General features: G+C 35.4%; 7 protein-coding genes and 1 pseudogene across 14 annotated transcripts; 2 read left to right on the top strand and 6 right to left on the bottom strand.

Moving 5' to 3' along the window:
- Positions 1-308: 308 nt before the first annotated feature.
- Positions 309-1,548, bottom strand: RPS10 (ribosomal protein S10). The gene is made up of 2 exons (NM_113128.3): positions 1,107-1,548; positions 309-955 (listed from the first exon to the last, which is right to left on the bottom strand). The coding sequence occupies exons 1-2, from the start codon at positions 1,446-1,448 to the stop codon at positions 572-574; spliced, it is 726 nt and encodes a 241-aa protein (NP_188869.1). The 5' UTR covers positions 1,449-1,548; the 3' UTR covers positions 309-571.
- Positions 1,549-1,592: 44 nt separating this feature from the next.
- AT3G22290 (Endoplasmic reticulum vesicle transporter protein) lies at positions 1,593-5,638 on the bottom strand. Of its 2 annotated transcripts, none has more exons than NM_001338578.1 (12): positions 5,271-5,638; positions 5,016-5,126; positions 4,836-4,918; positions 4,251-4,326; positions 4,067-4,134; positions 3,701-3,797; positions 3,162-3,286; positions 2,986-3,069; positions 2,571-2,717; positions 2,282-2,390; positions 2,077-2,196; positions 1,593-1,992 (listed from the first exon to the last, which is right to left on the bottom strand). In NM_001338578.1, exons 2-12 carry the CDS (start codon positions 5,101-5,103, stop codon positions 1,925-1,927), a joined length of 1,065 nt encoding a protein of 354 aa, NP_001325981.1. In that variant the 5' UTR covers positions 5,104-5,126; positions 5,271-5,638; the 3' UTR covers positions 1,593-1,924. The 2 variants fall into 2 exon arrangements, with proteins under 2 accessions (NP_001325981.1, NP_188868.2); NM_113127.4 differs by having other exon boundaries at positions 5,435-5,638.
- Positions 5,639-7,374: 1,736 nt separating this feature from the next.
- Positions 7,375-8,378, top strand: AT3G22275 (jasmonate ZIM-domain protein). The gene is made up of 3 exons (NM_001084731.2): positions 7,375-7,504; positions 7,585-7,675; positions 7,766-8,378. The coding sequence occupies exons 1-3, from the start codon at positions 7,431-7,433 to the stop codon at positions 7,976-7,978; spliced, it is 378 nt and encodes a 125-aa protein (NP_001078200.1). The 5' UTR covers positions 7,375-7,430; the 3' UTR covers positions 7,979-8,378.
- AT3G22270 (Topoisomerase II-associated protein PAT1) lies at positions 8,373-13,040 on the bottom strand. Its single transcript, NM_113125.4, has 5 exons — positions 12,651-13,040; positions 12,135-12,289; positions 11,977-12,033; positions 11,697-11,772; positions 8,373-11,333 (listed from the first exon to the last, which is right to left on the bottom strand). Exons 1-5 carry the CDS (start codon positions 12,703-12,705, stop codon positions 9,328-9,330), a joined length of 2,349 nt encoding a protein of 782 aa, NP_188866.1. The 5' UTR covers positions 12,706-13,040; the 3' UTR covers positions 8,373-9,327.
- Positions 13,041-13,587: 547 nt separating this feature from the next.
- AT3G22260 (Cysteine proteinases superfamily protein) lies at positions 13,588-16,359 on the bottom strand. Of its 6 annotated transcripts, NM_001203019.2 has the most exons (11): positions 16,255-16,349; positions 16,051-16,150; positions 15,487-15,724; positions 15,291-15,364; positions 15,079-15,133; positions 14,909-14,983; positions 14,505-14,578; positions 14,365-14,413; positions 14,088-14,172; positions 13,948-14,004; positions 13,588-13,850 (listed from the first exon to the last, which is right to left on the bottom strand). In NM_001203019.2, the coding sequence occupies exons 3-11, from the start codon at positions 15,694-15,696 to the stop codon at positions 13,792-13,794; spliced, it is 738 nt and encodes a 245-aa protein (NP_001189948.1). In that variant the 5' UTR covers positions 15,697-15,724; positions 16,051-16,150; positions 16,255-16,349; the 3' UTR covers positions 13,588-13,791. The 6 variants fall into 6 exon arrangements, with proteins under 6 accessions (NP_001189948.1, NP_974352.1, NP_566704.1 ...); NM_202623.4 differs by having other exon boundaries at positions 16,051-16,349; NM_113124.3 differs by having other exon boundaries at positions 13,588-13,835; positions 16,051-16,349.
- Positions 16,360-16,955: 596 nt separating this feature from the next.
- AT3G22250 (UDP-Glycosyltransferase superfamily protein) lies at positions 16,956-19,432 on the bottom strand. Its single transcript, NM_113123.2, has 3 exons — positions 18,914-19,432; positions 17,524-18,179; positions 16,956-17,395 (listed from the first exon to the last, which is right to left on the bottom strand). Exons 1-3 carry the CDS (start codon positions 19,377-19,379, stop codon positions 17,132-17,134), a joined length of 1,386 nt encoding a protein of 461 aa, NP_188864.1. The 5' UTR covers positions 19,380-19,432; the 3' UTR covers positions 16,956-17,131.
- A 2,857-nt stretch (positions 19,433-22,289) lies between these two features.
- AT3G22240 (cysteine-rich/transmembrane domain PCC1-like protein) lies at positions 22,290-23,579 on the top strand. The gene is made up of 3 exons (NM_113122.5): positions 22,290-22,540; positions 22,616-22,757; positions 23,352-23,579. Exons 1-3 carry the CDS (start codon positions 22,510-22,512, stop codon positions 23,395-23,397), a joined length of 219 nt encoding a protein of 72 aa, NP_566703.4. The 5' UTR covers positions 22,290-22,509; the 3' UTR covers positions 23,398-23,579.
- A 1,037-nt stretch (positions 23,580-24,616) lies between these two features.
- AT3G22238 lies at positions 24,617-25,190 on the bottom strand (annotated as a pseudogene). Its single transcript has one exon.
- Positions 25,191-25,561: the final 371 nt, after the last annotated feature.

Here is a 25,561-nt window from a genome sequence, read left to right as displayed (position 1 = left end):
AAGGAAACAGAGTTGATTATTATTTTTTGCTTGAGCCCAAAGGTGTTCTTGAATGTGAAGCAAAGAGTTAATGAGTTCTGTTTTTTGTAACTTTGTGTAGTGTGGCAAATTGGCAATAGCTCAGGTTCGGAATCAGATCTATCAAATTAACCTATACCATATGTCTCAAATCATTAGTGATTATGTACAATGTAAAAGTCTTAGAATTGCCTAATGAATGAATACACCTAAAATGTGAGCTCTTGGATCCTTAAAGTTCGACATCATTCCATGGTCGGGTCAAAGGTTTCTATAACTTCTCAAAATGACACCTTTAGCAGTCTAAATGTGTCTCAATCCTTGGTGATGTATAAAGACTTTGATTGGCTAATGAATAAATGGAAAGCACTGTAACTGAAACTCAATTGTATCTTTCAAAATCGTCCAAAAACACATGTTTATACTAAGCAAGAAAATAACTACTTGATCTGATGTGAAGCAAAGCTGGTTTCATGGATCCGTAAGGTTCGAAATTATTGCATAGTACCCGGTTGGGTCTTGAAACTTCTACAAAATGATGTCTTTAGCCATCTCAGTAAGCATTGGTGGTGGAGCCATTGATGTTGCCTAACACTTGAGTCATATCCAAACGGGTCTTGCAATGGAACTGGAGTTCATATTGAGCTCCAAGAATACGATAACGTTTTAACCAAAACAGCTTCTTGCTCAACTCATGACTCTGAGCTTTGATGACAAGAAACCGTTTCTTGAACCTCATCTCAAACTGTTCTCTAGACTTCTTATCGACGTGAGGCGATCTTAGCACCGTGTACAGAGTTCGTGTATCGGGCATTGCGACTTTACGAGTGTGAGGAGGAAGACACCAAGCTTGCTTTTCCGGGTTAACAAAAGACCGAATCGCTATACAAATCTTTGTTCCTTTTATCTTTGATGTGCTTTCTTCTGCTGCCTCTTTCTACAATTCAACCCCAAACACACAACAACAACAACATAAACAACAGTTCTAAATCATTTCAATGAATTTCACATTCCGATTCCTATTCGAATTTGAATCTGATGAAGCACTTTGAATAATATTCTATGAATTTGAACAAAAATGCATATACCTGGAGAGCGATCTCCTTCCTACTCAATGGTCTGACATTGTCTGGAGAAATTTTAATCTTAGCTTTCTTAATCTCGTTTTTGCGATCCTTTGTGACAGTGGCGTAACCTTGTGACGCGATTCCTGCGGGAACAATCATCGACGGCTCAGATCTAATGTGGATGTTCCTCGCTCTGATGCCAAACGAGTTAGGAGACGACGCGAGAGTGAATCGAGAGCTGACGGAAGCTCCGGTGGTGGCTGGAGTGAGATTGTGCGAAATACACGAATTGAAGGAGGCTAACGCGGCGGAGAGAGTCTGCCTCGACGGGAGTGAAGATCGGCGCAATACTCCGGCGATCATTTTCAGATTCAACGGTGAGACGAAGAAATGACGACGAGAGATTGAAGGAAATCTGAAAAACCCCAAATTAGGGTTTCAGTGAAAGAGTAAGCGAAATCAGAGAGAATTGTGAGGACAGGATCACCTGTGACGAGTGTACGTTATCTTACGGTGAGCTACAGTATAATTTTGTTTTTTTACTGAGACAAGTGAAAAGATGCAAAAATGTTAAAATCCCAGGAAGCAAGGTGAATAAAAATTACAAATTAACTCTACTAGTTTAACCAGAGATAATCAGAGTAATACATAAGAGAGACTCAAAAAAAAACTATATCCATGGATTCTAGAGTTTCTGAGTAATGTAATCATCAATCCTGGAATCTCTGGTGGGTGTTGTTGTCTGAAGAAGGCAGATACAAGTTTTGGGATTTGAGAGATTCTTCTTCCTTCCTTTGGTTTTTTTTGTTTCTCATTGTTTTGTCTCTGTTTCAGCTAGTTTACGCTCTAGTACTCGGCTTCTTGTTGAAAGATTCAATAAAGCGGAACATCCAACGATCTAACATTCCTGTTTTAAGGTATGAGATAAACTATATTAGGCAAAAGATTTTGAAAGATTGAGTATTGGAGGCAAGACTGAGATGGGACTAACCTGTCAAAGCAAATGTACCGCCTAATACAGCGCAAAGACGAGTGATTAAGTGGAGAAAACTACGGCGTTCTTCCTTGATGGTCACAGTGATAGGTGAAAGATCATATAAGAAGTAAACAGCTGGAAGAAAAAAAGATACATCAGAAAACAGAAAGAGAGTAATAAGAACCAGGTGCATACTGGAAATGAAGTTTGATCGACTAACCTGGCCATGTACGGTCGAATTCAGTCATTGGCGTGAAATATTCAGTTACAGAGTACTGATTTGTTGACAGTACGTCTTTTGAAAGATATCTATATTCTGTGGGAACAATCTGCGCCATATTAGAAAGAATTTAGTGACCTTACCTTACAAATACGGATTTGTGTGAAACAAAATGGATCATACAGGTAAATGATTTCAAACTTCAAAGTAAACAAATAATGAAGTATATAAAATATACAGCCAGCGGAGAGATACGAGTACAAGAAGAGTAACGAATTTGGATAAACACCTTAATATAGTATTTGAATGTTCCACTGGTGTCATGGAGTATTCGGTTGGTGTCATCAAGTGGGTTGTGAATTCCGGGGTATTTCGGCCCAAATGATAGATCGTGAATCATATGGCTCACGTTTACGTTTTTGGACCCGCCAAATATCTGTTCAGAGAGTAAAGAGACTAGTTATATACTAACAAGGAATATCAAGTAGTAAGTCAGTGAATGAGGTGCAAACACAAATTATGAGAGTAATTTATCGGTTATTGATAAGTTAAATTCTGGCTTTATACTTTCTCTGTTGACAAATCAATGGAAACAAACGTCAATAATGATCATACGGTACTAAATTAAACTACTTTAACGAATCTGAATTTAAAGCATGTTCTTAGTAAGGGGATGGTTAATAAAGCGAGATGAGGATACCAACCATCTGAGCAACATAGATGTTCAGCCCATGAACTGAAATATGGAAGTTTCCGGCAACCCGTTGTACATCTAGGACACCATAAACCTGGAAAATAGCCAAATATTAGTCTCTGTTTTCTTAAACGCCGGGAACACAAAATCTCTAGTTTGTGTAATGACAAGAGAAACGGTTAATACCCGACATCCTTCTCCATCTGCCAATGCTTGCTTCACTTTTTTAATCATAGTCTCAGCAGCTTGGTCAAAGCCAAGAATATTCAATGCTTCGGTTTCAGTCTCATTCTTGTGTTCTTCTTTGCCATCTTCAGCAAGCAGAAAAGATAAAGTGTATACATGATTAAGTCTTTCTTCTTATACCCAAAAACATTTAGCTACCATGAAAACTATCGCTGGGGCTCTCTTACATATCTACCACTCACCTTACTAAGAAGCCTCAATTAGACTTGTAAGATTCCTATTAATATTTGCTTGGAAGCACAAAATTTAGAGTAATTCGGTTCTCCAGATACAACATACTTGATTATCGTACATCATATTATCAGTTATATCTGAGTATTGTTACTACAAGTTTTGACATGAACCTAGTTTCAAAGTGCACATGACTATCTGTTCTTCCAAAAGATTCAAGACAAATTACATTCAACAACAGTTAAGGGAAAAGAAGCTCTCAGAAAAGGTACAAACTCGGTAAAGGCTCATAAAGTTGAGAATGTTACCATGCTTGTGAGGTGAGTGGCCATGCTCATGCCCCTTTTCAACAAGATCAGATATATATTCTGTGCCTATGATATGACCATGACTGTTGAGACGGAGCTGCAGATATTCACAATTAGTGAGCAATTAACATGAGTATAAAACAGTACAACTAGAGCAAAATGCCATACGAAGTGAGATAAAGATGCGAAGAGAAATATTCAAATAGTTCCCTTCAAATATAATGTTTAACCTATATATGAACAGTATGACCAGCTATAATGTCTTAGGCGCAATCAAACAAAATGAACTTTGGTAATTTCAAAAAGGTGGAAACGAAAACATCTGAAGAAATTTGTGATTTGCATTAGCATCTGGATTCATCTTACCTTCCAAATGTTTGTATCAAGATCCACTTCATGCTTCCCTGACATGTCGATAGCATCTACGCTCAGTACTACAAAAAGAAAAAAAATCAAATGATTACGTCTACAATGACAAGTATTCCAGAAGGTATGGCGGAAGAAAAGTAATATAGACTTGACTTATAAGTGATCAATGGATTTCTCTTACCATCACAAGGTAAAGATGGAAACGTCATATTTACATGAATTGGAAGAGTTTCTCCACGCTTTAAGTCCACTGACATCTACAAAAAAAAAATGATACAAATTCCAATTTGATTACGATAATTTATAGTAAACAAAATGAGAAAAAAAAAAACCTACGAGTCAGTCATATTGACATAGAAAAACTAGGGTATCAATGAAGTTAACTCAACAGAGAGACTTCAATTCCCTATTTCCCAAATGATATGAATCACAAAACTTTGAGTATGACATTCTAATTATTTTGCATACCTCAATCAAGTTAAGTTACCTATAGAAGAAATGCATAGTTCGCTACGATAACTAGGTTAATGAGACAATGACATACTTTCACGTAATCTTAACTAATCATACACAAAGTGGCATCAATGAATCTCAACGATGACAGATGGAAGAATACTAATTCACATGATCCATCTACGGATTTCATAAGACACATGAAACCGAAGATGTTTAACTTGAATGTATAGGACTATTCCTAGCAGTTTGAAGGCTAGAGTCAGAGGAACAAACAGAAAAGCACCAGATTTCGCTCGAACTAAACACATACCTGGTGCACTGTAAGTGTGTTAAGATAATAACTCAGCTCGTGTAAGAACAAAGTAGCCATTATAAGAAGTCCAACAATAGATACTACAATAACAACAAATTCAAAATGTTAACATATTCAAACACACATAGGGGGATTCTAAAATAACGAGAAGAGCGAATAGAAAAAAGAATCCATTACCAACAGCGCCAGATTGTGTCTTCTGAAGCAAATGATCCTCTGCTCTTGGAAACGCATCAATGCTCCTTAGAGCCTGCTTCACACCCATCCTAGCAGCTTCCCTCAAAGGGCCTACCATATTACAAACCAACATCAGATAATACAATATAGCCAAAACATGCAATTCTCTTCTTCTTACAATATATTTCTCGATCCAAACAAAGCAGAGCGCTTCCATGGCGATTATATCTAAAGGGTCTAGCTCAAAAACAATACCTAACCAAACAAGCAAATTGCCCACAACGATTTCATCTACAAAATCAGATTTTTCAAGTATGATCTTATTCACCGGCCCTAGATTGTTAAAATCCCCTTCTTATGCATAACAATGGCGCAATAAGAGATAAGTCGATAGCAAAACTGGATTTTAGAGATCGTACACGAATTCGAAGGTGGTGGGGATGAAGCGCGCGCCGAGAGAAGAAGGATGGAGAAGAAGAGAAAGAGAGATCTCCGGGAGAGAGACAATCAAAAGGCGCTTCTCTGTTTTGCGGTGTTTCAACGGCGTCTCTTTTTCCGTCTCTCCTTATTTATTAATTGCACCCTCCATTTATTAGAAGTTATCAATTTGGCACATATACTCTTCTTATTTATTTATATAATCCCCTCGTACTTGATAGGATGTGTTTTCCTTGTCTTCTGGCACTTTGATGTATATTGCTAAACAAAGAAAAATACAAAGAATTCCAAGGGATTAAAGTAGATTGTGAATACATTCTTGCCTACTTTGCAAGTGTATCAACTTGTGTGTTTTGGTCCCTTGAAGAAAATCTTAAACACCATCACTGCATCACATAGACCTTAGTACTAATATGTTACTCCTGCTAATATCAATCTTGATATGTATAATTTACACATGGGAGGTTTATACTTGTGTACAAAACGGTGGATTGGTTGACAAAAACATAATGAAACGTGATTGAGCCGTCTTATCAATGCCTTTTTCATTTGGAGGTATCAATAGGGACCCATAAGCCCAAACTCAAACTTCCATCAAGAAACTAACAACCCAAAGGGGTGTTTTGTTAAACAAAGCAATCACGTTTTACATATGCTTTCGACAACAAAATAAATAGATTGGTGTGTAATGGCTTTAATGGATTCAGATCCCAAAAAGCAATCACGTTATGTTTTTCAGACTTAAATTTTTCGATTTCTTTCTATTTCGAGTTTAAATTTTTTGCTCTGTAATTTTTATATCTCTTGGTATCGCTTTAGTTTCCGGGGATGTATATTCGTCCACGGGCATAATTTCCTTCGTTTGGACGTTTTACATATTGTATATTTGTATGGTTCCACGACAAGTTTAATTCAAGAATTTCTACTTCCTAGATGACAAAAAAAAATAAAAGGTCCCTAAAACAATTAGACAACTCTATAAAAACTCGGTTTAGAGAAAAAGAATTGCTCAAACCATCCTCTCTTAGTACATGAATTAATGTAGTGTTCTTCATAAGGTCATGCCATAAAGTCGTGGGCCAAATGGTCCGTGTCGTGAATACTAAAGTCAGACTAAACATCAAAACCCTTTAACACATCTTTTCAATATCAATATTGATCAAAGTCATATTAATGACCCATGTTCAAAATCATGTAAACAAAGAGAAAAACACGTGACTTGCGTATTGTGAATAGTTTGTAAAACATGCTTCACGTGTTTTAATTCATCCACTATATCAGCTTTTCTATACCTACCTTTAGCTTTAATCTTGCTTTCAGAAAATGTATTCCCTAATGACTCAAATTTTTTTTTAAGAAATCCACTCACCACTCAAATTTATGGTTCGACTTTCTATTTGTGGAAAGTATATTAAACCAAATCGCTCCAAACCTCACATGGCACAAACACTACATGTGGCCAATCTTTTCACAAATCCAAAAGTCAGATTCACAAGTCTTATATTGATTTTTTTCAAACACATGATCGTTAAAATTTCAAAAAGACAACACAAATATATATTGAAAAAACAAACATACATTTTAAATTTACACATACATAATAAAACTTATTTAACTTATGGATCATTGAAATCATAATAGCATGTAAAATAAAAATATTGTAAAGACACCACTCACAATCAATTGCAAATTAGATTCACATTACTCTATATACTTAATACTTCTTCAGACTCAAAATTGATATACATATACTCACTAGAAAAAGAAAAAGAAAAACTACCATTTTTCTTTATAAATATTTGTTTCCCTCGTATTGAAACATGAAGCACGTGACCAAATTTGCAGATATCTAATTTTTTTTCCACCAAAAAAAAAGTCATAGCACGTTCTTATATATACCTTACATGCAACCATTTCAATATTGATTACTTTGATACGAAAATCGACCAAAGTAAGAATATTTACCTAGAGAGGATCATGAAGGGTTGCAGCTTAGATCTTCACCTATCTCCAATGGCCTCTACGCTTCAATCTTGTCATCAAGATTCTACGTGAGTTTTATCATCCAAATCACTCTACTTTCATATTTAAACCTCTTAAATCGTTTTGAAAATGAATTTTTTTCATATAGAGTTAATGATCGTTCTTCAACCATAAGATCTAAGGAAATCAATGCATTTTATAGTGGGAGATTAAGTGAGTACGATCTTGTAGAGATCCAGGTACATTTTATACCTTTTTTTTTTTTTTTTTCGTTTTTCGCTTTTCGTAATCAATTATAATATTGATGAGTGAAAATTCAATACATGAAGATGAGAGCAATAATAGAGATGGCGAGCAAGGATCGTGAAGTAACAGCGTTAGAGTTAGTGCCGGTGAGACTGGAATCACCGTTAGGATGTTCGGTGAAGAGATCTGTGAAAAGGTTCTTGGAGAAGAGGAAGAAGAGAAGCAAATCTTTTACACTTACACCTAATTACACCTCAAGTACTTCCTCATCATCCTCCTCTCTTCATAATTTCTAATCATAATTTTATTATGTTTTCCTTCTAGTTATCAATCAAAACAAAAAAATCTTTGTTTCTTTCTTTTTTCTTTTTTCCATTATGGGTTTCTATAGCTCTCATTTATCTCTTGTAATTTTTCCCGATACTCGACGATGAATTTCGAGTTTTTTTTTTTGATCTGTTTTAAATCAAGACATTCTAGTACCATTGGAGTCTGTATAAAATTCAGATCATTTGGATCGTTATTTTTTTCCTAATTCATGTATGAAGTGTCACACTTCTCCTACAATGAATTATGAGGTTGTCCGTTTATTCCAAGTTAGCTCTATGTACTTTGACGTAAGCTAATGCAACTTGTAAAATGTTGGGAACTCTTCTATTACTTTTTTTCCTTTACAAAATAAGAAAATGCACGCATTTAACTCGCTGGATCCACCAAAGAATAGAATGAACAAAGTATATCACTAGCTTTAGTGAATTCTAGTAGTTTACGAGTCACTCATCATCGGCCCTTGGTCATTACCATTACAGAAATTTTGTAGTATAGAAAATCAATTTCTGTAAGATCCTTATTATAGTAACTTAAAGATTCTGTCAAATAGAAGGGCCAAATGATTCCAACAATCACTAGTCAAACCAAAGATTCTACAAGGACAACAAAACCAGTTGGATCTTAGTGTTGTACTTAAAGCTCATCACAAAAAAGGTAGAAGAGCCTAGAAGATGGAATCTTGAAACAACCAACGAGAGAGATGGATCCAAGAGTATTCAAAAGAGGGTTTTTGTGAGTTCCTACTACTATTACACGAAACAGTTCAAAGAGGAAATAAACATATCAGATAACAAACTTTTGAACTCCCTATCCCAGATTCCCAGCTGCTTTCCGGACCTAAACCTGTTAATCGAAGAGGATTAACACCTATATAGTCTTCTCACTATTCTCCGGATAAAGGGTTTTATCATCATTCTGTACACAAAACACTAGTATCCTTCCCAAACTACTAAAGTTCCCTCCTATTTTTGTTTCCCTAACGATTTAGAGCACCAAAATATGGCTCCCATCGGAAGACATTACTTCTTCAGATAACCCTACTACTCCATGTTTCACATTCTTTCCCATCATCCAATACACAAACCAAGCAGAATATGCATTTGTCCACCATAAAAGATAATACGAAATATAAAAGAGTTCAAAGTTAAAAAACGAAGACGAAGAGCAGAATCTAAAAGCACTTTTCACCTGAAACCCTTGTGAAAAGATTCCTACACCACCAGGTTACTTACAAGTTTGTCTCCTGAGTCCACACCACAGCCATGAAAACCAAGAATTGGAATCTTCCAAGCACATGGTTTCTCTTTCTTTTTTATTAACCCCTCACAGATTCAGAGTTGATCTGTCCACCCCTTGCATGAGATGCCGACTCACTAATTGCTGATGGTTTACGACCAAAGTTTAATAAATAGTTCCTCTGGTCGTCATTGGTGTGACGCAGACTCGCACGTAAAAGCTCAGCGGGCATTTCCCTCTTTATCGCCAGCTCCAAAACATCCGCTGCACTCCCTTGGTTCTGTCCACGGATTGTGTCATACTTGCTTCTGCAGTATTTGGTAAGAAGGTTGAAGAATTCATCAAATGACGCTCTCCAGAGACCATCATTAGAATTCCCATGCATGACTCGAGGAACCACCACTACTTCCGCAGCTCTCTCAAGAAGAGATATCAAGACAACTGAAGCACCATCTCCAGCAGAACTTCCGATAGGACGGAGAGGTGGCTGCTCTGAAGAACATACTACAGCTGCAAGGCAAGCACTCAGTGCTCGAAGGTCCATGGCCTGAACGCAAACCGTGACTGCTTTGGCAAGATTAGATATTGTCTCTGCTGCTAGAGTATCTGAAGGTAGGCCGCCGAACAGAAATCTCAAGTGGCGGAATATAGCCATACAGACAACTCGAGCATTCTCAGTACCTGGAACTAGAAGTTGTAGATACTTTGTAAGCAATTTCCGACCCTTGGGGAGAGTCGCTATACGTAGAAAGACAATATCATCCTTAGCAGTCATCCCAGATTTCTGACCGGTTTTGCTGAACGGATCAGCAAGTTGAAGTGCTGTCGCTAATCCTTCTAGCAGGATCTGCCGCTTTCTCTTGAGTTGGGCACCTCCGTCCTGGGGTCTTGTGTTTTGGAGAGTCCTGTCAATGTCAACTATGTCAATAAGAACTCCAAGAGCATCTTCAATTGTAACCCTAGCTGCAACGAGAGGTTCCTGTTCCAAATGTTTTCCTGAGCCCTTATGATCCCCGCTTCCATCGTTAAAACCAGGAGAAGAGTCAACCTCAAGCAAGGCATGTGGCCTGCGGACAGATGGAAGTGTAATTTTACCAAGAGCATCTACATGAACTTGTGGATGCTGTTCAGAACTATTACGGGACCGAGGCTGGTGGTCCTTCAACTGAGCAGGATAGAAGTGAGAGATTGCTTTAGATCCGGCAGACTTCTTGGCAAGCTTCGCTTGGTGGTAATAATCATTGACATAGGGATCATTGCTGTGTGAATTGGAATGCTGCATCTTGAGTATACTCTCTATTTCTTCTGAAGTCATGTGCTTTGATCTAAACTGCAGTCCAGTTTCACTTTTCTGACTAGCTGCGTCTGATGTCTGTTGAGAGAGTCCTCTATTCTTTCGACTTCTATGAGATGACTTATGTTTGTGTTCCCTAACTTCACCAACTCCAAAAGGGACTTTACGTGATGGCGAAGGATAGGAACTATACAGTTGAGACTGTAGCGCTGCAAGTTGAGCATATGATTGTCTCTGCTGGAGGGCAAGCAAATGTTGCGACATAATAGCATTTCGAGGAGGCAATTGTTGATGCTGTTGTTGCACCAGATTATGTAATAAACCAGAATGATCTCCGTGTAGATGACCAGGATCAGTGACCCAATGAGGTTGCACCATGTTACCAAGCGTAGGACCGCACGAGGCATATCTAGTCAAATTACCACCATAGTGGGGCCCTTGCGACAATCCTGAAAGATGAAAACCAGAATTTGACAGCGGGGAAGGTGCAGAATAGGTCAACTGAGAACCACCAGGAAGAGAAGGAGCGCGATGGAGATTTCCGGGTGAAGCCTGCGGAGATCTGTTACCAGGCGGGGGAAATGAGGTAAAATTTGATTCTGGTAAAATTATCGGTTCACTATTGTAGTGCTGCAGCTGCGGTTGCTGCTGAGGATAAGAGGATGTCCTGTACAAAGGTTTTGAATGAGCAAATGATTGTGGCTGTGAGGACCATCTCTTAGCTTCTTGATCTTGTTCGTCCAACCAGCTTGTGAGCTCTGCATCTTGTGTCCAATCGGTAGCAGAAGAACCTATAAGATAGAGTTCAGTCAGAAAAAAGTAATCGTGTAAATAATAGCTCAAAACAGGTAATTCCATATTTTAAGTACTGAATTTGCAAATTAGAATGACCACATGATTTCTTCAACTAACACAACTTATATCTACAATCCAACCCTTCACCTCAATAAAACGGACCAGGTCACAATATGTGGACTCAGAAAGGATTTATTAGTAGCTACACCGAGTAAAAAAAGCTACTGAGTACTCACGCTCAGCTGCTGGCTTTGCCGAAAACGGAAACAGAAAAGGAAAACTGAAGAACAAGAACTACACCAGGCTAAAAAATAACCCTAAAGTTATAAAGTAGTAACCAAGATAGGAATTTAACTCACTCTCTCTTGAAAAGGATCCTGATCCTCTATCACCAATAACTCCAGGGTGTTTGGGTCCGGTAACAACTCTGTTTAACTACACAAAAGAGAATAGGTAGATTTAAAATCACTGACAACAAGTCAAAGCAAAACGAAGAAGCTGAAAAAAAAAGCAACAAGCATTTGCATGAAACAAAAAGAAGATGATTGATTATCAGTTTATCACATGCAACCATGACATGGTGGTAGGTAAGATATTAAGATTGTCATCATAGTGTTTGTAAATAAAAATTATGCTAACCTTTGCGAAAGTTGTCGCAAGATCATCCATGTCAGATAGTGATCCTAAACCTGCACCCTGGAACCAACATGCATATCTATTAGTAAAACATCTGCAACCATTACTTACTACATGCATCATTATCAAGATGTTAGCTTTCAACAGAGAAAGCATGTTACCTCTCCTTTATCAAACAAGTGATACTCATCATCATCAGCATGTCCAAGAACAGGAGCGATTACTCCATCATCATCAAGACCCCCAAGTTCCATATCATCCAGATTTTGTCCAAAAAACTCATATTGTGATGCATCAAAGAGTGTACTGTTTTTATCTGCAGATACAAAAACAGCTGTTTCAGAATCCAACATTACAAACACATGACCATAAAAATCTAGACTTTAACAATTCAAGGGATTAACACAACATCTCTAAAGACAAGTTTTTTAGTATCCAAACTGGTCTATCATTTGTGCATTGGAACACAACATCGAAAACTAAGCAAACCCATCAGATCCCATTAGAACATTAAAGATGCTATATAGCTCAGTGACCTAAATCATACATAGCATAAATCTCCAACATTTATGTGCTTAAACAAACCAAGCAATACACAAAACCGAATCCAAAATCAGCTATAAGCAGCAAAATCATAAAAGAGAAAGAAAGAAACATCCTTTAAGAAGAAGACTGACCTAAGGAAGAAGCGCGAACAAAGTTATACAAATCCCTTGAATCAGATCTCTCCATGATCGAAATAAACGAAACTTTAGAGGTAAGAGAAGATAACAGAAGAGGACATAAGAGAGAATCCTCTTCCCCTAGGGTTTCAGATAGGTGGTGCTTTGTGAAGGAGATAGAACAACAAAATTCGAGGTGGGTAAGTGAAATCAGCAGAGATTGCTGCTAGGGTTTTCGAATTGATAAAACAAAGAAACGCAAGTAAAGTTGAAGAAGGAGAAATCTATAAAACTCTCTCCGCGATAAAAAAGAGAGAGAGAAGGGCAATGAAGAGAAGGGGAAGGGAAGAAGAAAGCAATGGCCTTTATTTGTTCTTGTTCTGTTTCCTTGGCCGTGTGTAACATCGACACATGACCTGACCTTTTGCCCAAACCCAAATAAAAATCCAAACTTTTTTTTTTGATTTTTTTTCCTATTTTGTTAGTATGATAATAAAATTAGTCTTAAATCATTAATTGGTTCAAAAAACTTTAAGTGTAACATATTTACTACAATTAATTATAAGCAAATTAAAATTAATTTATGTAAATTTTGTTCTGAAAATATAGTTTTTGATTTTTTCATACTAAATCCACTGCCTAAATGATATGCATCATATGCTTATATGAGTCAAAGAAAAAAGTGTGATGCTTTATGTCCGATCCCATCCCACTGATTCTTTTATGATCTTGAGGTTTAAGACCCATTACTTTACTTGTTCCAAACTCAACCAAAATCAATTTTAAAAATATTGAAAAGACATAGACTTTATTTATATATAACTCAACGACACGTTTACTTGGTCCATGTGATTGCATTTCATCCCGGTCGGTTCAAATTGATCTCATTATGGTCCATTTTTTGAAAGTATCACAACCAATATTTTGATGATGATAGTTTTATTTTCGTTATGATTCATCATTTCCATGTAAAAACTTAGGGATAAAAAGTCAATATACATGATTATAAATGTATTTAAAATAATATATCTATGTTTACTCTTTTCTTTTACAATGATAAAGCATACAACAAAGTAAGGTTATCTCAAAGTTGCACAAATAAATCTGAGGAAAGTGGTATACATTATACAAATGGAGATGAACTTTAAATCCAATACTAGAAGAGCCAATGCTTCCTTCTCGGTTTTCTTGTTGGAACATCTGGAAGAGCAAGAACTACTCAGATTGAGATTCAGAAAGCCATGGAGATAATTAGTGATGATAATAATTTACTTTAAAAGCAGAGTTGAGTGCAGGAAACTGAGTTTTTTACCTCCATTAGCGTATAAAGAATTGTAATGCACTTCGCTCCAGAAGCTGAGCCAAGCCTCTGCAGTACAACAAAAGGATTCAAGACGGTTAGGAACGAGTAAACTTGGCCTAGAGCATAAAGGTAGAAAGAGGGCTTTGTACCTCTAAGAGGGTTCTTGTTATGAGGAAGAATCTCGATGTAGGATTGATCCCGAAAGGATGTGACTAAGCAGATCTTGGCTTCGAACTGCAGTAATGCTGAGTCAGCCAGTCATTCAAGTAAAAAAAGTAACGAAATGTGAGCGAATAAAGGTAAAATTTGTTGATGAGTCTTCAAGATGCAGTTGCTCAAAGAAGATCTGATCTTTAAGGTATGTTTGTAAAACTTTTGTAGTCTATTATAGTAAACTCAAAGGATGGTATCTCTTTGAAAACTTACTCTATCCGCTGCAGCTTGAAGAGTAACATGATCTCCCCATTCACCATGTCTAGTCGCGTCCAAAATGTATCAGCAAAAGAATGAATCGGAGAATAATTTATCACTCGTTGACACTATCAAAAAAAATAAAAATGTCTCACTTTTTCATCTTCCTGGTGTAGTGTCTGTATTTCATTGGCACATATTCTTCGTATAACTTCCGTTGTTGTTTTAACTGAAAAATGCAAATGCTAAGTCAGAATAATTGCAGTAAACTATAAAGTAGTATGTGGCCAAAACTAAGGAAATAGGTGTTTTGATGGGAACTTCAGGAAGTGAGCTAACTGCTAAAGCCGAGAAAAAAAGTTTCAGAGATTGAAAGCCAGTCAACAGAGACAGGAAAGACAGCTTGAAGGGTGTTGCTGAGGAATTTTCAGAAGAAGCACGAGTTTATGAAAGAGAGCCAGTATATATGATTAAACACATTCATCCCTGAAGGCGCTGACTAAAGAATCGGACATTTGTGAACAAGAAAATGAGATGCGTTATGGTTCTCAGGCAGTACCTGCTTTACAACATGCTTCCTTACATGTTTATGGTAATCTGCATTGCGGAAAAGCTGGTCTGCTAAAGCTCGAAACTGGCAAACAAGTATAACAATATGACAAAGCAAATCAATACAAAGTCTTTTGAAGAGTCCACACAAGGTCTATATGGATGTTCCTTTCAACGTACCTGGCAATTTCCATCTCCCTCCATTTGCAATTCCGCTAAACCATATGTGGCCAACCTGAACAAAAAAGAGAGACCATTAAAGATGTTTCTAGATTGAAAACAACTAGCTATTCTATCGACAATGAACAATCTAATCAGCATCAAATGAAGAATGCAGTCAAGGAAATGAAAGACGATGACACTAAAGGAAACGTTGATAAGAAGATGAGAACCTCCCAGAGAGCAGCTCATGGTCTAATGTTGCATCATTTATATCAGGTATCTCCCTGTTAACCCGAGGAGTGTGCTGCCAATAAAAAATTCCACAAGATATTCAAAGAACTTGTCACCAATAGACACTAACAACAACAATGAATAGCACAGATCCAAGCCTAAATGTGAAGATTAAGCAAAAGAAGCTTATCATACTGGGATAGAATCCAAATGAGATAATCTCTTCCCAAGCTTGCCTTCTCTTCTCAAGCTCTCATCTTCAGCTAATATACGTGCAATGGTCTGATCATCATCTGTATCCGCCACACTGCTACTAAAACTCGAGTTTGAGCTCGCACTTGTACTGCCGCTTGCTCTAGCACTTGTACTTGCATTTGCAAATGGATTCCTATGGTTTTCATCCATTGTATTTGGATCCTATACTAAATACAACCTAGGAAGCAAGACAGAGACTACCTCTGATCAGTTTAAAACGAAAACCATAATCTTGAGAAACTAGTATCAATCCAATACCATTAAGCAACCAAATCCAAAAGGTATATCAACCTAAAATGTTGTAATCTGTAACAAAAGAAGACAACTTTCGATTCAATCACACAAAACTACAGAAACCCAGATCAAAGATCACACTGAATAAACCCAAATTCAAAAGAAACCCAAAACAATCTCAAATTCTTGAAACGTTACCCACTACTGGAAACGTAATTCTCTGAGATTCAAAATCCTAAAGTTGAGCAAACAAAAAGTTGAGATAATTACCAACAAAATCTGGTTGCTTGACTTGGCAAGCTCAATTTTTCGAAATCGATCAGCTAAAGCAAGAGGGGGAGAGAAATCGTTGAAGAAAAGAAAGAGGCACCTAAGAGACAGATAGAGAGAGACGTCAGCTACGGAAGAAGCTAAAGAAGGTTTCCTTTTTCCGATGCGATTGATTTACTACTGCAGACAAATAAAAATGGATACTTTCGTTTCGTCGGTCTCAGAGATGTTTTCTTCTTCGTCAGATTTCCTCAAGACTTCTTTTTTTTCTTCTTCTTCTTTGGCGGGTCAAAGAAAACGTCACCGTTGCGTGTCGTTTTAATTATTTTTTCCGCGTTTTCTAATTAATTTCAGTAATCCTTTTTTATTTGTTTGTCAGAAAAATATTATTGCTTTAATTATTAGTGTATTTTATTTTTTTCTGCAAAAGAAACGACCTTAAAAATAATGCATAAAGTGAGTAACAAAAATTTTAAAATAATAAAGGATGCTGAAAAAAATAAAAAATAAAAATAATACATAAATAAAATAGAAAGAAAACAATTATAAAACTATAGTTAATTATCTAATAAAGTTAGTTACTAATATGATATTTTCTTGTTTGATGTAAAAAAAAATCAATGATGCATTAAATAAACTAGAGAATCTATATACTACAATCTATTTATGATTATATAAAGGCGTATGAGGAAAACGTTGTCCAATATAATGTCGCTATTTTTTCTCTTAATTTTGTCAACTACTTTTAATTCTTTCAACTTTAAGATGATTGACATGCGTGCACCATATAAGACCAGATCAACTTAACTAATCTTATTGAATATGATGGCTGAATACTGATGGCTCTCCAAAGAAATTTGTCTCCATTTAAAATAAATAAATTGGTCACTAGAGTCAAATATATTCGTTAATATGGTTAAAATGCTTTCATACCAAATGTTTAACCAAATAAAAACTACAATCGTTGAATCAAAACATCATTGATTCAAGTTGTTCGAAAACACTATACATTTTCAAGTGCTTATTTTGAAGTTAAAACAATGAAAATATAAATATTATGACATCGACACTCTTCGCTCGTCTAATTAAGCTCGTTTTTTAAAAATGTAAAATTCATTTCCGAACTCAAACGAGCTTCATTCCCCATTGCTCTGTCTCTTAACTTCCTCAATCTCTCACCCATATCTTGATCCTCCATTACTTTCCTTAGTCCATCTTCAACCTCCTTCTCTCCAAACCCGCTCAATCTCACTCCAATCTTCCAAACGTCCACGATGTATTTACAGTTAACAAACTGGTCTCCGGCCACCGGATAACATAGTAGCCTCCGGGAACTTGCCACTGCCTATTATTGTACAAGCAATAAATCAAAATTTAATACACATATTGTATAAAGTTAATTTATATAGTAGATACCATAATCATATAATACATGCTAGATTTTACTAGTGTATATCAATATGTTACATGTACCTCCATAGTCGAGTTCCAGCCACAATGAGTCACGTAACATCCCACAGAATCGTTTCTAAGAACTTCAAGTTGCGGAGCCCATGAGACGATCCTTCCTTGGTTTTTGGTAATTGTGACTCTATGCACAAAACCTGGTGGTAGTCCCTCTTGCCACACTCGGTTTAACGCCCAAAGGAAAGGTCTCCCTGACGCTTCCAACGCCAATGCCAACGTTTGAATATTTGATTCTCCTATAGGAGAAACCCAACTTCCAAATGAGATATAAATGACTGAGTTCGGGTTTTGTTCTTGAAGCCAACCTAGACAAGACATGTCTTCTTCCCAAAAACTAGTCTTGGTTATAGTTATATTATTTGTTGCTTCTTGGTTATGCAATGGACCTAAATGAAGGATTTGAGGGTTTTGACCATTGTTTTCTTTGTTTAAATCGTTAGATTTTTTGTAGGATGCTTTGTGGTTGTCGACATCTTCATATTCATCTTTAAAGGAGCTTGTCAAGATCCAACGGAGACTTTTTGTTCGTTCTAGAGTTCTTTGCCAGAACTTGAATCGTTTTTTCTGAGCTTTGGGAGTTCCGATCAGCCACGGTAGATCTTCTGCGGATAGGAGCGGTTGCTCTGGCTGGACTATTGTTTTTTCTAGTTGACGAGGACAACCTGCACATCAATGTTACAACTAACTGTAATTAATATGAAATAATGTAGTAACCATAAAAATATGACCAAAAAAAAAAATATTACAACAAAGGGAGGATAAAATAACGAAAGACATGCAAAAAATATGTTTTCAAACTTAATTAGATTTGGAAAATTGCTTCATCAAATTAATATCAGATTAGTGTGGGTTTTTCTTGTTCATATGGTTAGATTCATGGTTCCCACTTCCAACTAAAAGTTTGACTTAACAGTTTTCATGTTGTATATATGACCAAAACTATGATATATATGTGGATATCATTGAGTGATCCAATAATAAAACTCCTTTCTAATTTGAGTCATGACTTAAAACTTCGTAAGACTTGCATTTTCATTCTTTATCACCGTATCCAATGATTGCATATTTTTTAGGTAATCATATAATCCGGCAATTATCAACTACAAATGTTCTGTTTAAAAACCTATGTCGACCGACTAATTAAAAGACCTATATATATTGAACCGCAACATGAGGGGACAACCAATTACCATGATATATATTCATTTTTTTTATAATATAATGGATCTACTGATTACCATGACTATATATATACGCACATGCAATTTCATAACTCTCCATTTTTACGTCTATTATAATTTACTTTAAAGCTTCCGCTAAGTTATAATCACAATAACATATTAAAACAACTACGTAGTATGTGAATTAACCGGTGTATCAAAATAATGCGAACTACCTTTTTGGGAAACTAAGCCTGTTCGGACTAGCTCCGGTATTGCTTGGATCAAACGGTAAGCAGCGAACATCACCGGCCAGAATCCGGCGACCGGAACTCCACACCGATCAGCCACTCCTATAGCCCACGAAGCCAGCAAATCAACCACAACACAAGCCACATCCAAGTCTTCTTCTAGTAGGAGCCGTTCGAGCTGTGGTGGCATGATGTTCTCCATTGAGTTCTCTATCGAGAAGAAGTCCGAGGGAGGTGCGTCCGGACGATCTTGACCGTCAGATAAGGCCAAGAACGTGATCCCAAGATCCTCGTTAGTAGCCGAGATCCTACGGTGGATAGACTCGGGAGTCATAACGACAGGGGAGAATCCACGGCTGAGGAAAGCCGATGCAAGGTGAAGCATCGGAGTGACGTGGCCTTGCGCCGGATAAGGGATGAATATTATCTTTGGCTTTTGTGTTACTTTCATATCTTTTTTTTTCTCTTCCTATATTTTTGAGTTTTCGTAATTGATAGTTGCTTATGTTAATTATGTGAAATCGAGTGATTATATAACAAGGAAGATGAAAGACTACAGATTCTTATTTAATTGTTTTCTACATACCATGCATGTGCTATATTGATCGACTCTAGCAATCCGTACATGCATGGATATATGTATACACGTCCACTATCCACAGATCACCAATGAATGTTTGTTTTCATAGTTTATCATAAAATATATGTAAATATTTAGAAAAGGTGACTCAAACATAATATTGTAATTAAGGAAGATGCTACTTCCTCATTTTTCTATTACAATTGTTGGGCCGTTACTTCTGCAGTGGCCATTCTTCATTTTAATTAAATAAAACCCTATCGAATAGTTTCGAGTATGGACCACATATCTACTATTTATATACGCATACACACACACACATAGATAATGTGAACTGGTAATTTGCTGGAACATGATACGGTGGCTGCTTTAGAAAATGCTTGTATAGTTGTATCAAATGTAAATCATGCTCTAAATCGAATATAAAACATTTAAGTTATGTCAATAGTCGCATGAAGTCAATGACTCGATCGTAGTCAACAATCCTCGAGAAGTAGAGGGCATGTTGATACCAGCGATCCATAAAAGATTCCAACTTGGATTTCTGAATAAATATACCATGAATTTTCAAAAAGGCTTATGTTAGGTCTAGACCTAATAATTTAAGTACAAAGTGTAATAGTTGATTAGCTGGATTAGGAGATCGAAAGCCGTTGACGAAGGAGATCCATAATAGACAAGGCTTACCACTATTCCTGAAATCTTCAAAGATCCCACGTGGTTTGATAGGTTTTAAAGACCGGTCCATCTCGATTTATATTAATGTGCTTCGTAAATTATAAATAGAAAAACCATATTACTATATGTGAAAAACTGTTTGGCCGCATAACTCAAAAGGTTTTCAACTCTTAAACTTTTGAAATTATCGTATAGTGCCTTGTCTGTGAATAATTTTTTCATGTGAGCGAATCAAAAAAGTGTTTGGTAAGCCATGCCAAACCAATACGTTCTGAATGCTATTCGGATATAGGAACACTAATACACTATAGCTACCGGCATCTATATTTATTTGGTTTTAGTCCGTATATATGTACTATATTTGGAAGGAAATTCCGATTATATCTTGATATAAACTATATATTTCCTTTATCAAAAAGCTCTAAATTTCGTCCATTCAGACCCTTGTACTCTTATCTTTTTTTTTTTCTTTTTTTTTGTTAATAACATAGTTAACATTCGCAAACTATTTTCCCATTTTTCTGTTTTCTGATCAATGTGCGTATTTTTAGTTTATGAAATTATAAACTTGCCATCTCAAATCGCTGTCACAAGATATTTGACCGTCTTCTCATTATGCACCACAACACCAGTGAAATATTGTGATATATAATAGTTTTTTTGCAACATATACATATAGACTAATATTTTTGTTTTGATAAATTATCCGAAATAATATATAACTAATATATATCTACATACATATATATTTGTTGTAAAAAGGAATAGAGGATTGATGTTTTTCTTTAATTGATGTTTCCATTTGAAAAAAGTAAAGGTATTTACTTTTAAGAAATGGAATACTTTGTTTGAAAATCCAACTCGAAGGCAAATCAAATGAGGAAACATATGTAGAAAAGGAAGATATTTTGGATACAATTGGTTTAAATAGCTAGTGAAAAGCAAGAAAGTCATCGAATAATTGTTTCAACTTTCAAACCATAAATTCTTCACGTGTCTGTTTGTCTGTTATCTCTACAAGTTTCTTATATCAAAAACTCTAAAAACTTTTTTTCTTTTTCTTTAGTAATGAAATTTGGATTAGATTCCAACTACTTTAAAGAACACAAAGAAATTTTAAAAACAGTTCACGTCGTAAATAAATCAAGTATCACGACACCACAAATTAATGTCACGAAAACGCGAATATAGAGCTTCAGTTATCCAATCCTATATATATAAGCTTCCTCAAATAATTTTTTTTTGGGTTTAAATTCAAGTAATATATGAAAGTAGATAAATTAAATAAATACGTAATAACTATTTTTTAAAACTAAAAATAAACTGCTGAATACCATTGGGGCAAAGTTTGTTGTGCTATCTCAGGTTACGATTCTACCAGGGAAGTTCGATGCAGGGGAGTTCGATTCTAAGATTTCCACTTAACCAACAAAAAAAACTATTTAAAGATATGGTTTGCGTCCTTATCTTTCAAGCATATATACGACATCTCAACCTAAAGTTTTAAGCAATTAATTACAAGACTAAGGCAAAATTATCTTATGTACCTACAATGATATCTCAACCATTGATACCAAAAAAAAAAACAAAAAAAATGAGATCTCAACCATTATATGATACTCAATATTTTGACGTCAAGAAATCCAAAAGTTCTAGTAGTATAAAAGATTATAATATTCTGGTGAATATAGTTAAAAGCTATAAATACAGTTGACGCGTAATTTTATGGACCAAAAACTGATGTATTTGGTAACTATTTAGTAAATGAGTTAGATGTTTCTTGTTCAAACACATCGTTTGTATTTTAGTTGTCAAATACGTCATACAAATAATGCTAAATTTTGTCTTTTATTTAAAGAATAACATTTTGATGCAAACATTTCAAATAATCAGGTGTTAATTCTTAGTAGCTTTACCCGTATATCAAACTCAGTATTCAGGATCAAATAAATTTGATCAGTTCACTAACAAAACTACTAACCGTATATGTATAATACTTAAGAACTTTGAACAATAAATTAATAATATAGATCATTATTGCTAAAATATTACTATAAGATTCTAAATACCAAAAACTTTCATATCTAGCGACTAGCGTACTTAATTGAATTCAACCACTCCAATAATCTTAAGAAGTTCAAACCTGCTTTTCTCGTCCGCATCTTCATAATCTCTATTTATATACCCACCAGTGGCCATCACCAAACCTATATTTAACTATCTCTATAAAAACTTTCATATATTCCTCTTCTTTAAATTAAAACACAAACACTCTCTTCTCTTCATAATCCTCATCTCATCATCACTTTGTCACTAAATCAGAATGAATCCATCCGAGCAGAATCACTTGTCCGGTAAATTCTTCAATTATCTGTTTAAATCAAGATCGATATCCAATTAGATAAGTTAATAATCTTTTCTTGCCTCAGTGGAAAAACCTTCACAGACTTCTTCGGGGCCGTACACAAGTCCACCACCGATTGGTTATCCGACCAGAGATGCGATGGTTGGTGATCCTCCAGCCGCCGCAGTGGAGACAAAGTCCAAGGGCGATGGTTTTTGGAAAGGATGGTATGTTTTTCTTTCATTCACTCTCTTCATGTGATTATAGATCATGATGGTTCTAATTATCCGTTTTGCAAGACATTCATACGACGCTCTTATTTTATTTTTAATGATCTATCAGTATAGGGTTTCAATTTCTTGTGTGTTTCTCTGTTTTCCTGAATTATTATGGAGTATCTCTAATTCGAGTAGTCAAACTATTGGTTTTGAACTGCAAATGTTTTGGCAAAATTTGGGTCAACATTTTCTAGTCAAGATTTGTTTTTTTTCCCAACATTTTAGTTGATAACTAGTGTTTAATTTCTTGCAATTTTGTTGTTTGTTTTAAATTCACCCTTGACTTACATTTTATTTCCCCTTCAATGACAAAAGATAATATAAAAATTCAACTTCAGAGTTGTCAGCTAAAAGTTTGTTTTACCAACTGAACAACTAAAAAGAAATTAAACCATGGGATATTACGTACGTTGCTAAAATACTTTTTCTTTATTTAAAGTTTTCAGAAAATGTTACTATTTCAAATATAAACCAATATCTTCCCTAGTCCTTAGACAAGAATGGTACGTAACACTTAATAAATTTGGTTTTGTCTATTGGCAGTTGTGCTGCCATATGCTGCTGTTGTGTCCTGGATGCATGCTTCTGAGACTTCGGAATTAACGATTTCATGCAAATTATTGATGTAATAAAAGAGTATTTGATGCTAGTTATGTTACCTACTCTCTGTTTGGAATATACTCTGTGGATGGTTGTTACTATGTTTTATGTAAGTGATTATATATATATATATATATATTCCGTTGAATTGGGTTGTCGAATAGATCCATCGATGATTGAACCATCAGTCAGTAACGAAAGGATGTGTTTCAGTTCCTCACGCATTGATTATCATTGAAGAGTTGTGAATGGATTACGGGTTACCCAAAGGGAATTAATTAGGTGGGATGATGTTTTTGTTTTGTTTTTTATGACCAATCAAAAAGAAGATACAGTAATAGAAAAGCGAACATAACAAAATCGATTTCTCTAGAAAACATCACAACAACATATACTAGTATACTACGTGTTATACTGCAGAAAACTTAAGTATGTTCTAAATCATGCATGTATATATCTCAAACGAGATGGAATTAAATTGCTTCACGTTTTTATGTTTGTGAAAGTTAGAGAAACATTCAGTTAAACTTCAAAGAAAGTGCCAGTTAAGCTCCTTATTTGGGAGGTTAAAAGTAACAAGTAATAAAGTTACATTTCCCGTTTGATATATATACGTATTTATATATACATCATGATTAATTAGAACATACTCTCTTTTTTTGGGGCGGAATTTAGAACATACTTATGATTCAAGTTAAATGTCAAAATCCCTATTTGGGAGGTTAAAAACACACAAATAAAATTGTGTAGTGTTTTAAATCCTACAAAAATTTTGTGTGTGGTTTTTCTCTAACTACGAAGTTATATTATTATAATCAAATAAATCGAAAACAACGTCGACATGGTATTTTTCTGACATCAAATTTCCAAAAGAAGTAGACAAGAAAATATAAAATACAACGAATCTGTTGGTGCCGAAAGAAAATACAAAATACAACGAATCTGTTGGTATTGAAGCCCAACCTAACAAGATGAGAAGACAATAGCAACAAAATAGAAGATTTTATTTCAACAACTGAACGTTACGGCCGTTTACATGAAACTGTTAACCGCCGAACTTACAAATTACTGAAAGTTTAACTAAACAAGTTGGAATGTCGAGCTTAAGACTTTGAGCTGGAATCGAGAATATTCTCTGACTCTCACTCTCAGTTATCACATGTCCTTTGCTGACATTTCTCTACTTCTATTTATAATACCAATGGGACAGTCCTAGCCTAAAATAAGAAACGGTCTCTCTAACACATAAATGGTTGGAAGTTCACATTCTCACCATCTTTGGTAAAATCACATATATACATTCATAATTTGCTTTACCATAGTTTTTCTCGGATAACCTACTAAGGGACGTCCATACTTGTTCAATCTATCTCTTTTAATTTGGATCCATGAGGTGATGTTTCAAAAGTGTTTAGTATAAGAACGATGGATTTGCAATTCCTCTAGACGTACAACATCCATGGCTTTGTACCCAAAATACATGCACAATGGAGGTAAATATGTTAGTAACTGAACATTCTTCAAAAAGGTATAATGGGTAAGTTGCATACGCAATAATTAAGTTTCTTTCTCTTGCAACAAACGCGATGTGGTAGCATCATCCTTTGTAACGATCAAAACTGGTAAGACTATCGGTCCACACAGTTTTCCATGTACCAATAGAAGATCCAGAGTTGGAATGCTTCCAAGAAATTAGTATCCTTGATTTTAATAAGTCAATTTATACTCTTTAACACCAATTTGAAATCCAAAAATTGCTTTAGTCTCTGTTTGTGGTGGCTAAGTCTATCCCTACAAGTCATGAATTTAGAATTCTTGCAATAAATTAAAAAGCAACAAGGTCTACTCGGCATAAATTAGGAATAGATCATTTAACATATTAACTTGTTTCGTAAGAACCTTTCGCATAATTAACAAATAATCATAATGATTATTTATATACGTGTCTTTCAAAAAAAAACACTGTATAAAAATTATATGAAATTGACTTTCTTGAACACTAGCATTTATATATAACACAAGTGTTGCAAAATAGGTATGTCTATTCAATATTGACTTTTCATTCTTTTATTTAGAAGCTTCCTATATATTCGTCTATGTTAAATTAAAACACCACAACACTCTCTCCTCTTCATAATTCTCCCTTCCTCATT

This window comes from Arabidopsis thaliana, chromosome 3 (assembly GCF_000001735.4).
Source record: "Arabidopsis thaliana chromosome 3, partial sequence".
NCBI lineage: Eukaryota > Viridiplantae > Streptophyta > Magnoliopsida > Brassicales > Brassicaceae > Arabidopsis > Arabidopsis thaliana.
This window is presented reverse-complemented; position numbering and strand designations above follow the sequence as displayed.